The sequence below is a fragment of the Mustela putorius genome, unplaced genomic scaffold, assembly GCF_011764305.1.
Source record: "Mustela putorius furo isolate JIRA1106 unplaced genomic scaffold, ASM1176430v1.1 tig00000174_pilon_pilon_pilon, whole genome shotgun sequence".
Taxonomy (NCBI): Eukaryota; Metazoa; Chordata; class Mammalia; order Carnivora; family Mustelidae; genus Mustela; species Mustela putorius.
The window spans coordinates 18,931,092-18,944,300 of record NW_025421304.1 but is presented as its reverse complement, the minus strand read 5'-3'; the positions used below and the strand labels follow the sequence as shown (position 1 = coordinate 18,944,300).

The 13,209-nt window shown below is 43.9% G+C and overlaps 1 protein-coding gene across 1 annotated transcript in view; it reads left to right on the top strand.

Moving 5' to 3' along the window:
* Positions 1-10,223, top strand: part of GOT2 (glutamic-oxaloacetic transaminase 2) — a 28,341-nt gene extending 18,118 nt beyond the window's left edge. The window contains exons 4-11 of the mRNA XM_013052172.2: positions 578-637; positions 1,169-1,330; positions 1,551-1,655; positions 2,961-3,111; positions 3,601-3,766; positions 8,301-8,451; positions 9,008-9,138; positions 9,276-10,223. Coding sequence (XP_012907626.1) covers positions 578-637; positions 1,169-1,330; positions 1,551-1,655; positions 2,961-3,111; positions 3,601-3,766; positions 8,301-8,451; positions 9,008-9,130 — 918 coding nt within the window. The 3' untranslated portion in view covers positions 9,131-9,138; positions 9,276-10,223. The remainder of the gene's footprint in view (positions 1-577; positions 638-1,168; positions 1,331-1,550; positions 1,656-2,960; positions 3,112-3,600; positions 3,767-8,300; positions 8,452-9,007; positions 9,139-9,275) is intronic.
* The last annotated feature ends 2,986 nt before the right edge of the window (positions 10,224-13,209 follow it).

The window sequence follows — 13,209 nt, the reverse complement described above, 5'->3', positions numbered from 1 at the left end:
GTTGACTGATTTGAAGAAACAGATTACCTCAGGCACCTTCCTATTACTCAAAAGATAATGTTTTCAGATTATGAAAACTCAGAGAATGGAACTTCTGAGCCTTTAAAATGTAGTGATCCTTATCATTCTCATAATGATAAGTTGACTTGCTTTTCAAGGAACTTTGATGTTCAAGTATCGTTCAGTAATGTAGTGACTTTTCTTAGTGTTTTTTTTTTGTCTCTGTATAAATGAACCCTTTCTCATGTGGGAGGAGCAGTTGTATCCTGACCATTTCTCCTATTATACGGTATGATACTGATAACAAGCCATGAGGAGTTAACTTCTTGGTCAGCAAAGATGTTGGAAACTGAAGAGATGGCTCTTTTGAGAACTCACAAGGAGAGTCCGTCTATCTCTTAGCAAATTGGGAAATGAAACAGTAGTGCTATTCTCTCATTTCCCAGGACCATCTGAAACGTCTTCAGCAGGAAGAAAACTGAGTGTACAGAGCAGTGCCTCTCTGGGCTTGGCCTCAGTTCTGTTATGGGCCTGTAGAGAGTATCATACCTCACTGACCGTGCTCTCTCTCCTTCAGTATGTCACCGTGCAGACCATTTCTGGAACTGGGGCCTTGAGGATTGGAGCCAGTTTTCTGGTGAGTCTGGAAACTGCTTCAGGGATGAGCTGTAAGTTGAGGATGGTGGGGTTTCCTATTGCCTGTGTGTTTGATGACCTCTCTCCCCAAAGTTGGAAGAGTTCCTGTTCTCTGACGAATAGAGTCAGGGGTAAGAAAAGTAAAGATACTTAGAAGAAATTACAAGGAAGATAGAATAATAATAATAGTAAATCTTATTTATTGAGCACATATCTGTTACTACCAGCTTTTGTTTTAACTCATTTAATCCTTTAATTTTTATGAAGAAGATTCATTTACCGCCATTTTACAAACAAAGACAGGCCCAGACCAGCCCTTGGCTACACAGCGAATATACTCATCAGAGCTTACATTCCAGCTCACATGGTCTTGCTGCTGAGTCATTACTATCTCTCACTCATAAAGATAAGATGAGGTTCAATAGAGAAAAATGTCTTCCTCTTAATGTCTTCTTCCTAAAATGTATCAACTCTTCTTATTTTTTTCCTCTTCCTTCTTCACTTATCCATTCCCTTTCATCCCATTTTTTAGCAAAGATTTTTTAAGTTCAGCCGAGATGTCTTTCTGCCCAAACCGTCCTGGGGAAATCACACACCGATCTTCAGGGACGCAGGCATGCAGCTACATGGTTATCGATACTATGACCCCAAGACGTGCGGCTTTGACTTCACAGGCGCTCTAGAGGACATTTCAGTAAGTGTGACTTTCAGGGCAAGGGTGCAGGAAACAAACCTCCTTGTGGAGATGTGATGTTTCACAGCTGGGTCTCGGTATCTGAGTAATAATACTGGGAATGAACTTATTTCCAGATCTCAGATTATCTTTGTTAGTGATCAAAATAGTGACTCTGTGGCATTTCAGGTAAGTTATCTCCTTTCAGAGCTGCATAGTCACCTCTTGGTTGTCTCTTTAGAAAATGCCACAGCAAAGTGTTCTTCTCCTGCATGCCTGTGCCCACAATCCTACGGGAGTGGACCCCCGCCCTGAGCAGTGGAAGGAGATAGCAACAGTGGTGAAGGTAAGGAGAATGAGCTGACTAGCCACAGTTCTGTGTTCAGTAACTGGGCAAAGTCTTAATGAGAATTAATTACCCTTGAGCCCACATTAAGTTGTCAGGAAAGAGCTGCTTACTTATTAATTAGCAATTTGTGTTTTGTTTTGGGGTTGTTTGTTTGTTTGTTTTTAACATCTTCATTTATTTGAGAGGGAGAGTGCACGTACATGCATGCAAGTCGGGGGAGGTGCAGAGGAAGGGAGAAAATGTCAAGCAGACTCTGCTGAGTGCATAACCCAGCACAGGGCTTGATCCCACAACTCCGAGATCACAACTGGAGCTGAAACCTAGTCAGCCGCATAACCAACCAAGCCACGTAGGTGCCCTGCAGTTCTTAATTGATGGTACAGGAGCAGCTTGGAGATAATTTCTGTTCCTCAGCCTGGAAGCTGGGAATTCTGAGGACTCTTGTCATTGGCCAGCCTGGCCAGTGGGCATCCATTGGCCCTAGGAGGTCTATAATTGGCACCTACATTTGTCCTGGCCAGGATTACATGTTCATCCTTTATACACTTTGTCATGTCTCCTGTCCTGGCCTGTTTCCTCAGCATGGCCGTTATCTTTCACAGGCTCAACTGTCAAAGAAGGCACTAGTCAAAATTTCAAGGAAGGAGGGGTACCTGACTGGCTCAATTGGTAGAGCATGCAACTCATGACCTCGGGGTTATGAGTTCAAGCTCCACATTGGAGGAAGAGTTCACTTAAAAAAAAAAAAAAAAAATTCCAATAGAGGACGGTATTCTTGTTGCCCTGTGTCTTCATTTTTGCTTCTTTTGGTCTCCCTTTCTTTACATTCTGTTAAACCTAAGGTTCAAACAGAATGAAACAGAGGGGGGAAAAGAAAAAGAGCATTCACAGAGCACTTTGAAGATGAGATGGTTCTCATGAGTCCTGGGTAAAAGATGAGACTGCTGGAGTTACATTAGCCCCAGAAGAGACTGATGTTGGTCCTGTGTTGACTGGACCAGAGTAATTGCCCAGAATCCTCTGGGCCTGAAAAGAGCTTCCTGTTAGACCAAGCAGCTATCTGGGAAGATTAAAATTAAGAGTACCTTTTCTTAATGTCTTCTTAGGGACCATATCCACCAAAGTAAAGAAAAATATATGATGATGTCTTAACTCAAGGAACATTAAACATCTCCAAATTGCCACCAGGGGAGAAGACTGCTCACTCTGTGAGGCAGATACGGTCCCCATAAGCACAGGCAAGCATGTGGGGCATCTTGAGACAGACTGCCTAAAGCTTTGCTCTTCTCTTTTCCTTCCCAGAAAAACAATCTCTTTGCATTCTTTGACATGGCCTACCAAGGCTTTGCCAGTGGTGACGGTAACAAGGACGCCTGGGCTGTACGCTACTTCATCGAACAGGGCATTAATGTTTGTCTCTGCCAGTCCTATGCCAAGAACATGGGCTTATACGGTAAGCTCAAGGATCCAGCACATGGTGTGTGTGTCCTGATAAGACTGAAGAAGTGCTGGAAGAGGATGCCACAGAGATACCAGTTTGTGGGGGGGGTGCACGTGTCCATGTGTGTCCCTGTGTGTGTGTGTGTGAGTGTGTGTGTGTGTGTGTTACCCAGAGAAGACAGGTAACCTGGATTTTACTTATCTTAGTCACATCTTCGTTCATGTCTCTGAACTCCTCCAGCAGAGGAAACTAATAACTGCTTCTCTAAACAAGAAATGACGGCTCCACAAGCCAAGAAGATGGATGTCATAGAAAGAGACCTTTTGAGTACTCAGACCTCCTGTTGCCTCTAGATTCACCTTACTGGTTGTCGAAAGCTTTTAAACAGATATTTTTGGGGCACTTCTGAGAGAAGCATAATATGTAGCACATTGAATCATGACTTGCTTTCGCATGTGAGACTGGAAAACTGAACAACAAGGTCCATGTGTGTCTCTCCAGGTGAGCGCGTGGGAGCCTTCACTGTGGTCTGCAAAGATGCTGATGAAGCCAAAAGGGTGGAGTCGCAGCTGAAGATCTTGATCCGTCCCATGTATTCCAACCCTCCCATCAATGGGGCCCGGATTGCCTCCACCATCCTGACCAGCCCTGACCTGCGAAAACAATGGTAACGACTCATTGCTGCTCCCCCTGCCCCCGCCACCTGCCTTTCCCACCACCGAGCTTTCAGAGCTTGTTTATAGTCGGCAAGTTGTGATGTACAGTCTCCCCCAGCTTCCCTGTGTGGGCGGGGAGGAGGAGAGAGGGGTACGATTCTGTTAGCTCATTTAGATACATCGGAGACAAACATAATTCAAGAAACGGCAGGGTTTTTTTATTCCATTATCTCCATTTTAAGTAAAACCTGCCCCCTACTCAACTGAGGCTCAAATTGAAGTACCTTACATAGGAAAACTTAAATTTTTAAGAACAACGTATTTTTTGTTTTTATCGTAATAATAGCTACCTCTGAATCAGTATTTCTGCTTCTTTTTTGTTTTTATTAGCCTTTCCGTCTGAATCTCTTGGCACCTGTGCTCAGACTTAGTGTCACTCAGTCTCTTTGACCACAGTCCACATAAGACATATTTTGTATCATGAACCCACATCCCTGTAAATGTACACATAGCTGAAACAGTTGTCAAAAACTCAGTACTGGGGCGCCTGGGTGGCTCAGTGGATTAAAGCCTCTGCCTTCGGCTCAGGTCATGATCCCAGGTCCTGGGATTGAGCCCCGCATCGGGCTCTCTGGTCGGCCGGAAGCCTGCTTCCTCCTCTCTCTGCCTGCTTGTGATCTCTGTCGAATAAATAAACAAAATCTTAAAAAAAAAAAAAAACAACAACTCAGTACTTAGGCTTTAGAACTGTGTTCTAGTATTTTCTAAATGCCAGTTGCATCCAACTACTTGAGCATTAATGGGTCATGCCACACAATTTAGAAACCTTGCTCTAGATCAGAGGTTGGAAAACTGTTCTGTGGGTCAAATCTAGTCTGCCCCCTATTCTTACAGAGTTCTATTCGGACACAGCCATACTCATTTTTGATGAATTACATATGGCTGCTTTTGTGCCAAACAGCAGAGTTTAGTAGTTGTGACAGGGAGCAAATGGCCCGCAAAACCTAACAACGTTTATAATTCAGCCCTTTATAAGAAGTTTGCCATGTTAACTGTACTGGAACTTAAAAAAATTTGAAAATGAGAAGTTTGCCAACTCCTGCTCTATATATTTCAAAGTTAATAAAAAGCCAAGATGCCCATGAACAATGTGATTTGTCAGATAAGAGTTTATCTTTGGAGCTGGTTAATTGAGAGGCTAGAAGATCCCTGAGCAGCTTCTCAGGGAGAAAAGCTAAATCTGTTGTCTGCTGTCTGCAAGAAACTTTATCTGCAGCCCCCCAGCTTATCACATGACAGCTATTCTTTCTAATTTAAATTACTCCTATGGAACATTGAACTAAGCCTGGTTCAGGGTAGTTCTTTTTAGTCAAATATACTCATGGAGGGCTTACCAAGAAACTGACTACTTTTTTGTTTGTACTTTTTTCCCGTTATAAAATTCATATGTAAGTATATTTCAGAAAGTTTGGGAGAGGGAAAAAACTCACTGTAAATCTAGTCATTAAAGCCCACCTTTTGTCTTTCTTCACTGTTTTCCATCATGGTAACATACAATGTACTTTATTCGTATCTATGTATGATGTAGGTTTGGTGGTGGTTTTGTCTCTTTGAGTTACTCTAACCTTTTTTTTTTTGAACTTCATATTTTTAAGTGGTTTCTTGTATTTCCTAATGGTTATCAAGATGTCATTTTTTTTTTTAACGTGTGCACTTCAGTACACCTTTGAAGTCTTGTTGTGTACTAAGGTAACAAAGGAACTGTGCTAGATGAGTGAGGCATTTCAGCCTGTGGGTAGTTTATTATCAGGTGAGAAAGGTACACATACAGCCTTGATACAAGAGACAAAGAATAAATGCGGACCAAAGGAAGGGCTGTTGATTCTAACTGGGTATAAAGGAGGATATAATGAAGACAGCAGCCTGTGAGCTGTGCCTTGAAGGGAGAAGAAGGCTTTCCCCCGCCAACCAAATAAAGAGTTAAGGAGAACTGAACAGAGCTGTGCCTGAGGACAGGCACGGGAACACATTGTGCATTCTGTAGGGCATGCTTTGGAAGTCCCAGGGAGGGGAGTTTCTGTGGCCTTGACTCTGAGGGGGAGGAGGATAGAGAAGGCAGCAAAGCTGGGAAGTTGGGCACAAGTGATGAAGCATCTTCACCGAGATCTTGAGAAGTCCGAACTTCATTCTCTGGGTACCAGTGAGCACGGAAGGGTTTTGCTGTGCTGGAGTTGCCCTGGATCTAGCTGTGGTCAGAGCCTCCATGCTTTTAGGATGGAGCTGGACAGAGATGGGACCGTAGGGAATTTAAAATCAACTATCATCCCTAGAGGAGTTGGGAGCTAGAGCTCCAGCCAGGAATCACGCTGCTGGTGAAGTGTTGCCAGCTTTTTACAGAGAAGAAACACCCGTTTTTTATGTGGAAGTGCCCAATTTTAAATGTTTACCTGAGTCAAATAAAAATTACTAATACTTTCTTTGACTTCTGATTGGCAGTTGTGACCCATCGTAACTGTGTATGACATCATCATAGATGGTTTAAGAACATGAACACGTTAGAACAGGGAGGTAAACTAGAATATTTTTAGTCATCTAGTTGGGCAAGAATTTCCCCTAGAGCCATAGGTCTAGAATGGCAAGGGGAGATTCTAAGGAAGGCGATGATGTCCAGAATCAAGTGAGCCATGTGTATCAGAGGACTGCCTTCAGTTGCCAGATAGGACTGTCCCTCCCTCCCTGGGCTTTCAATGCGGCACTATTCTGTTGGTTCTTAAACTGTCCTGCCTTGTTCCATAGTTGGTGGTTCACAAGTTTGTTCCCAGTTTTGGTTTTAAGATTTAAAGGCAAGGACTGTGTCTGAACCCTCCCTTCTCACCACCTAGCATATGGCTTGGCACATCATAGGTTTCCAATGCACTGTCTTAACTGCAAAAGCAGGAGTCTGTATTCCATCCATGTTAAAAATAAGGTCATAGTTTACTATTTAAAACACAACTCTGGGGGCGCCTGGGTGGCTCAATGGGTTAAGTGTCTGCCTTCAGCTCAGGTCATGATCCTGGGCTCTCAGGATCGAGCCCCACGTCAGGCTCCCTGCCCAGTGGGGAGGCTGCTGCTTTTTCTCCCTCTGCTCCTCCCCAATTCATGCTTACTCGCTCTTTCTCTCCCTCCACCAAATAAATAAAATGAAATCTTAAGAAAAAAAAAAAACAACACAACTTTTCCACTTTTCCCACTGCATAAACAATAGAGAGCCTTAGCCTTCCTAGATTTGAGTCACTCGTTCTTTTTTTTTCTTTTTCTTTTTCTTTTTTTTTTTTTTTTTTTTAAGATTTATTCATTTATTTGAGAGTACAGGGTTGAGGTAGGACAGAAGGAGAGGGAGAATTCCAAGCAGTCTGCATGCTGAGCACAGAGCCTGACACAGGGCTCAATCAACTCTAAGATCATGACCTGAGCTGAAATGAAGAGTCACATGCTTAACCAACTGAGCCATCCAGACACCCCTCATCATTCTTTTATTATTACTATTATTGTTTTATAAACATACAATGTATTATTAGCCCCAGGAGTACAGGTCTGTGAATCGCCAGGTTTACACACTTCACAGCACTCACCATAGCACATACCCTCCCCAGTGTCCATCACCCAACCACCCTCTCCAGGCCCCCCTCCGCCTGGCAACCCTCAGTTTGTTTTGTGAGATTGAGTCACTTATGGTTTTTCTCCCTCCCAATCCCATCTTGTTTCATTTATTCTTTTCCTACCCCCAAACCCCCCACATTGCATCTCCACTTCCTCATATCAGGGAGATCATATGATAGTTGTCTTTCTCTGCTTGACTTATTTCACTAAGCATGATACGCTCTAGTTCCATCCACGTCGTCGCAAATGGCAAGATTTCATTTCTTTTGATGGCTGCATAGTATTCCATTGTGTATATATACCACATCTTTATCCATTCATCTATTGATGGACATCTAGGTTCTTTCCATAGTTTGGCTATTGTGGACATGGCCACTATAAACATTCGGGTGCACATGCCCCTTCAGATCACTAAGTTTGTATCTATAGGGTAAATACCCAGTAGTGCAGTTGCTGGGTCATAAGGTAGCTCTATTTTCAACTTTATGAGGAAACTCCCTGCTGTTTTCCAGAGTGGTTACACCAGCTTGCATTCCCACCAATAGTGTAGGAGGGTTCCCCTTTCTCCGCATCCTCACCAGCATCTGTCATTTCTTGACTTGTTAAGGTTAGCCATTCTGACTGGTATGAGGTGGTATCTCATTGTGGTTTTGAACCCCTCGTCATTCTTAATAACTACATCACCTTAGTCATTAGTGTAGTGATAGAAAGCAATGCAGTAAAATAGCTTTTTACTTGCTGAACCAGTGACAGCATCTGACTTGGGCTAGGACAAAGAATTAAGGCACACTGGGGAAACAGCCCAGGAACGTAAAATTGCTATGAGCTCTGTCTTATTTGTTGGTGTTTGTCTAGAACTGAGCTGCATCCCGGGGTTCTTTTTGGTTTTTTTTTGTTTTACAGGTTGCAGGAAGTAAAAGGCATGGCCGACCGCATCATTAGCATGCGGACTCAGCTGGTGTCCAACCTCAAGAAGGAGGGTTCCTCCCACAACTGGCAGCACATCACTGACCAGATTGGCATGTTCTGTTTCACGGGACTAAAGCCCGAGCAGGTGAGAGGGCCCTGATTTCTCCTCAACTGACCAACTGATCAGTCCTCACAAACGAGAATTCCTCACAGATCCCTTACCTATTCTCAGGTTACCATTAAAACGGTCCTTTTGGAACCCTGTTAGGTAAAGGAAGAGTGTAGCATTCTTTTGGTTTTGTTAATAGTCATTTCTCTGTCTGTATCCCCCGTGAGGCTGCAAACTGCTGAAAAGCAGAGCAGGTTTTGGTCATTCTTTGGACCACTGCGGCTTCTCTGAAGAAATCCCAGAACAAGCAGGAGCCTGAATATTGATAGGAGACATAGCTGAGCTCTTCCATAGCTGGATTCTGGATCTGTTTTTTCTTCAAATGCTCGATCTAAGATTTGTTTTCACCTGTTCACACCTCAGAATTCATCATCCAACTTTAAGATGGCTTTTTATCCTTCTCTCTATGCTAGCCCACCAAATTCTGGGAATAGGGTTTAAGCAAGAAAATTGAGTTTCTGTTTTCCTGTTTTAATGCATGGGCTGGGCAAATCCCACTGCCTAGAATGCTCCTGAACTCTCTTTTCTGCAGGTGGAGAGGCTGACCAAGGAGTTCTCCATCTACATGACAAAGGACGGCCGCATCTCTGTAGCAGGGGTCACCTCTGGCAATGTGGGCTACCTTGCCCATGCCATTCACCAGGTCACCAAGTAATTTCCCTGGTGAGAGACAACCTTCCTGCCTACGACCCCTGCTGTTGTGAAATTCACACAGAGAGAAGAGGAGGGTGGATGGTGGTGAGCAGGTCCTATCTTTCAACCACAGTAGTTAACACTCAACCACTGAATGTGTTTCGCAGAAAAGAACGCGTAGTGAAATAGGGCAGAGGCATCTGCGGCGGGTGTCTGAAACTTTGTGGCTCAAAACCAAACTTCTGCTCATCCTTGAACCTCAGCTATTCCAAAAGAGTTTACATGTACGAGGAAGACAGAAACCCTATTGATCATGCCATTGCAATATTCCAGAAGCTTTAACTGCAGCACCTTAGGGCGTTGGGGCACCTCTAGATCCGGCATGAGAACAGCACCCGCAAGAGGTGTGTGGGAAGAGCCCGTTCCGACATTCGCAGGCGACCTCACGTGTGTCCCCCTGCGATCCAGCAAGCTTATCAGCGGACCTTGTGACAGAAGTCATGTTTCATGAAAACCAGCAAGTCTGCCGCTGCAGCGAGGAAAATAAAAAGATGCTGTTTCCTGTCTTATTTAAGAAGAAAAAAAAGGTTCTTTTCAATACTTTCAGGCATTTTAATGTTCTTCTCTTTTCCCTGATCATTGCTGTTCTTTTCCTTAGCCACAGAGATCTAAAACTAGCCTGCATTTTCATCCTGCGCTACTGCTTGACTGACTACCTGCCCCATCCTAGAGGCTGTCCTTATTTGAAGAACAAAGGAGATAATGTACTGCGCCTCCCATACCCTCACCTTACTCGTCAGAGAATAGCCCAGAGTAGGTAATGGCCCTTGAGGCCAGCATCATCTTCAGTGATTGGTTGTCTACTGTCGGGTGTCGCCTCTGCCCGGTTGGACCCCTTTGTTGAGTGCAGTTGTGCTGTCTGTCATCTCACATCATGAGCGGGCGATGCAGGGCAGAACCAGGAGAGCGGATCCCTGCGCTTCGGTTTTAACCTCTTTGTGCTGCCAGCTGGGCTCAGGTTTTACCCTTTGGAAAGATAACCACCATCTGCTCCAGTCATGTAGACTTCTTGCAGCTTGGTTTCTCTGTTCAAAATAAAGTTACTACAGACCCCACCGCTGTCTCCTGTGGTATGTTTTTCTTTAATGGAAGGAAAGGGTAGGAGTGGCCGGATGTCCCAGAAGTTTGCTGGTCTGTTCAGCTGCCTGTAAGCCAGGAGGTGGGTGAGCTGTTCCAGATGTAAACAAAAGCCATGTCTTGGTCTTGCCATTTGGCTTTTCCAGTCCAACAATGTTGAAAATGTGGGTATAATCCTTTGGACTTTGGGAAACAAGTGGAATACCTTGAAAGAAACTATAGATAGAACAGGGGTAAAGAAACGGGGCAGTGGCGACTTTAAGTGTCTATAGGAGCCAAGTAGGTAACAGAAGCAAACAATGAATGTAAAGTAAAAAAGGGATGTGAAATAGAAGGTAACTGGTGAGCAGCCTCCATCCTCAGTGTTGAGGAGTCGTAGGGAAATGATAGCACCGAGAGAAAGTTCAGGATTGCGGGTCTTGTGGTTTTTGTTTTTTAAGATTTTATTTATTTGACAGCACAGGCAGAGGGAGAAGCAGGCTCCCCACTGAGCAGGGAGCCTGATGGGAGACTCCATCCCAGAACCCTGGGATCATGACCTGAGCCGAAGGCAGACGCTTAACCAACTGAGCCACCCAGGCGCTCAGGTCGTAACTTTTTTTTTTTTTTTAAGATTTTATTTATTTATTTGACAGAGAGAGATCAGAAGCAGGCAGAGAGAGAGAGAAGGAAGCAGGCTCCCAGCTGAGCAGAGAGCCCGATGTGGGGCTCGATCCCAGAACCCTGGGATCATGACCCAAGCCAAAGGCAGTGGCTTAACCCACTGAGCCACCCAGGCGCCCCCGTAACTTTTTTTTTAATAAAAATGGAAACTATGGGAGGTCTACCGATGTTTAAAAGTTGTCAACTAATTCAGTTTGTCGTAAAATGATTTGCAACCAAGATGCATATAGTAGGTTGCCAGTGCACAACCTTTAACATGAAGTCATGTGCTCTGTTGGCAGACATCTAGCACCTGTTTAGCATCAGTCCTGCTCAAGGTTATTCTGTCCCTTCTGCTTAGTGCTAGGAACCATTCAAGATGGGCCAGCTACTGAGCAGACAGTGGAACAGGACTCAGGCCCATCCACAGTGTTTTTTGACAGGGAGGGGGAGAGAGGAAAGTGAGCTCTTGTTTTTCTTCGCTCCCCAAAGGGAAGAGTACACTGAGGAGCAGGGGGCTCTTCTGTGATCCTCTTGCTAATGGAAATAACCCAGCCAAAGGAAGTGAATGGGCCAGGTTACCGGGTGTCTTGGAAATATTTTAAAAGGAAAAGCAATAAATAATATTAACTGATCCATAAAGGGACTGACGCTAAGTCTCTTGTCTGGAACCAAAGGATGAAAGTTGGCTGCCAAGCCCTCAACCAAAAAAGGAACTTAACCACCCTGCTGACTTGTTATTTTTAAACATGTATTACCAGCACACCCTGGACTAAGTCCCATTCCTCACTGAAAACAGTGGTGTGAACCTGATGCTTCTCTCCACTGTTCAGACTGCTTCACCCGTTCCGAGTTTCTCAGGCTCTTAAGATGTTAGTGTGCTTGCACGTGATGGGGGAGGTGGTTTGCCCACTCAGAAGAGTCATGCCTTTGTTCTGTTACAATTTAAGGTATAATAGTTTCCAAATCTGTGTTGATTTTTTAAATATTGGTTTCCTGTTCTTACCTTTGGGCATTCTGACTCAGTATTTCTGAAATAAGGCTTGGGAGTCTATTTTTTAAAATAAGAGAAAGAAAACTTCCCAGGTGGTTCATATATAGCTGACCCATGGGCAGCCATTGGACACCATTAGATGAGACTGCTTCAGGCTTACATCTAAACCAAAGCCAGCTCATTTATACTCCTTGAAGAAAACAATTTTTTAAAATTTTATTTATTCGTCAGAGAGCATGCGCACACAAGCAGGGGGAGTTGCAGGCTCCCCACTGAGCAAGGAGCTGGATGCAGACTCGATCCCAAGACCCTGGGATCATGACCTGAGCGGAAGGCAGGCTCTTAACTGACTGAGCCACCCAGGCGTCCCACCTTGAAAAGAGTTTCTGAAACTTTCCTTACTTAGGAAAGGAAAGGGATTTTTACTTAGGAATTTGGTGGGATTTTTTTTCCCTTTTTTGGGTTTTTTCTCGTTTTTTGGGATTTTTTTTTTCGTTTTTTGGGTTTTTTCTCTGAAATTACTAGTTTCCTGTTTTTAAAAAAGATTTTATTTATTTATTTGTCAGAGAGATAACAAGCAGAGGAGCAGCAGGCAGAAGGAAAAGCAAGACTCCCTGCTGAACAAGGAGCAAGATGCAAAACTCAGATCCCAGGACCCTGTGATCATGACCTGAGCCAAAGGCAAAGGCTTAACCAGCTGAGCCACCCAGGCGTTCCACTAGTTTACTCTTACAACCAGTAACTAAAAGACCAACTTTTTCAAAACAATCTTATTTTTTTTAAAGTTGAGATTAATACTGCAACTTACATATCTGATAAGGGACTTCTATACAGAATATATAAAGAACCAGCACAAATCAATAATCAAAAGACAACTCGATGGGCGCCTGGGTGGCTCAGTGGGTTAAGCCGCTGCCTTCAGCTCAGGTCATGATCTCAGGGTCCTGGGATCTAGTCCCGCATCGGGCTCTCTGCTCGGCAGGGAGCCTGCTTCCCTCTCTCTCTCTCTGCCTGCCTCTCCATCTACTTGTGATTTCTCTCTGTCAAATAAATAAAATCTTTTAAAAAAATTAAATTAAATTAAATTAAAAAAAAAGACAACTCAAGTAATGACGGGGAAAGGGGTCTGAATAGACAATTCTCCAGAAAAGATATACTGATAGCCAATAAGCTACTAACAGCAGGGAAATACAAATCAAAACCTCAATGAGAATCTGTTCAGACCTGCTAGGATGGGTATAAGATAAAGAGGTATCAAGGCTATGAGAAATTGGTAACTCATACACTGCTCCTAGGAATGTAAAAGGGTGCAGCGGTTTTGGAAAGCA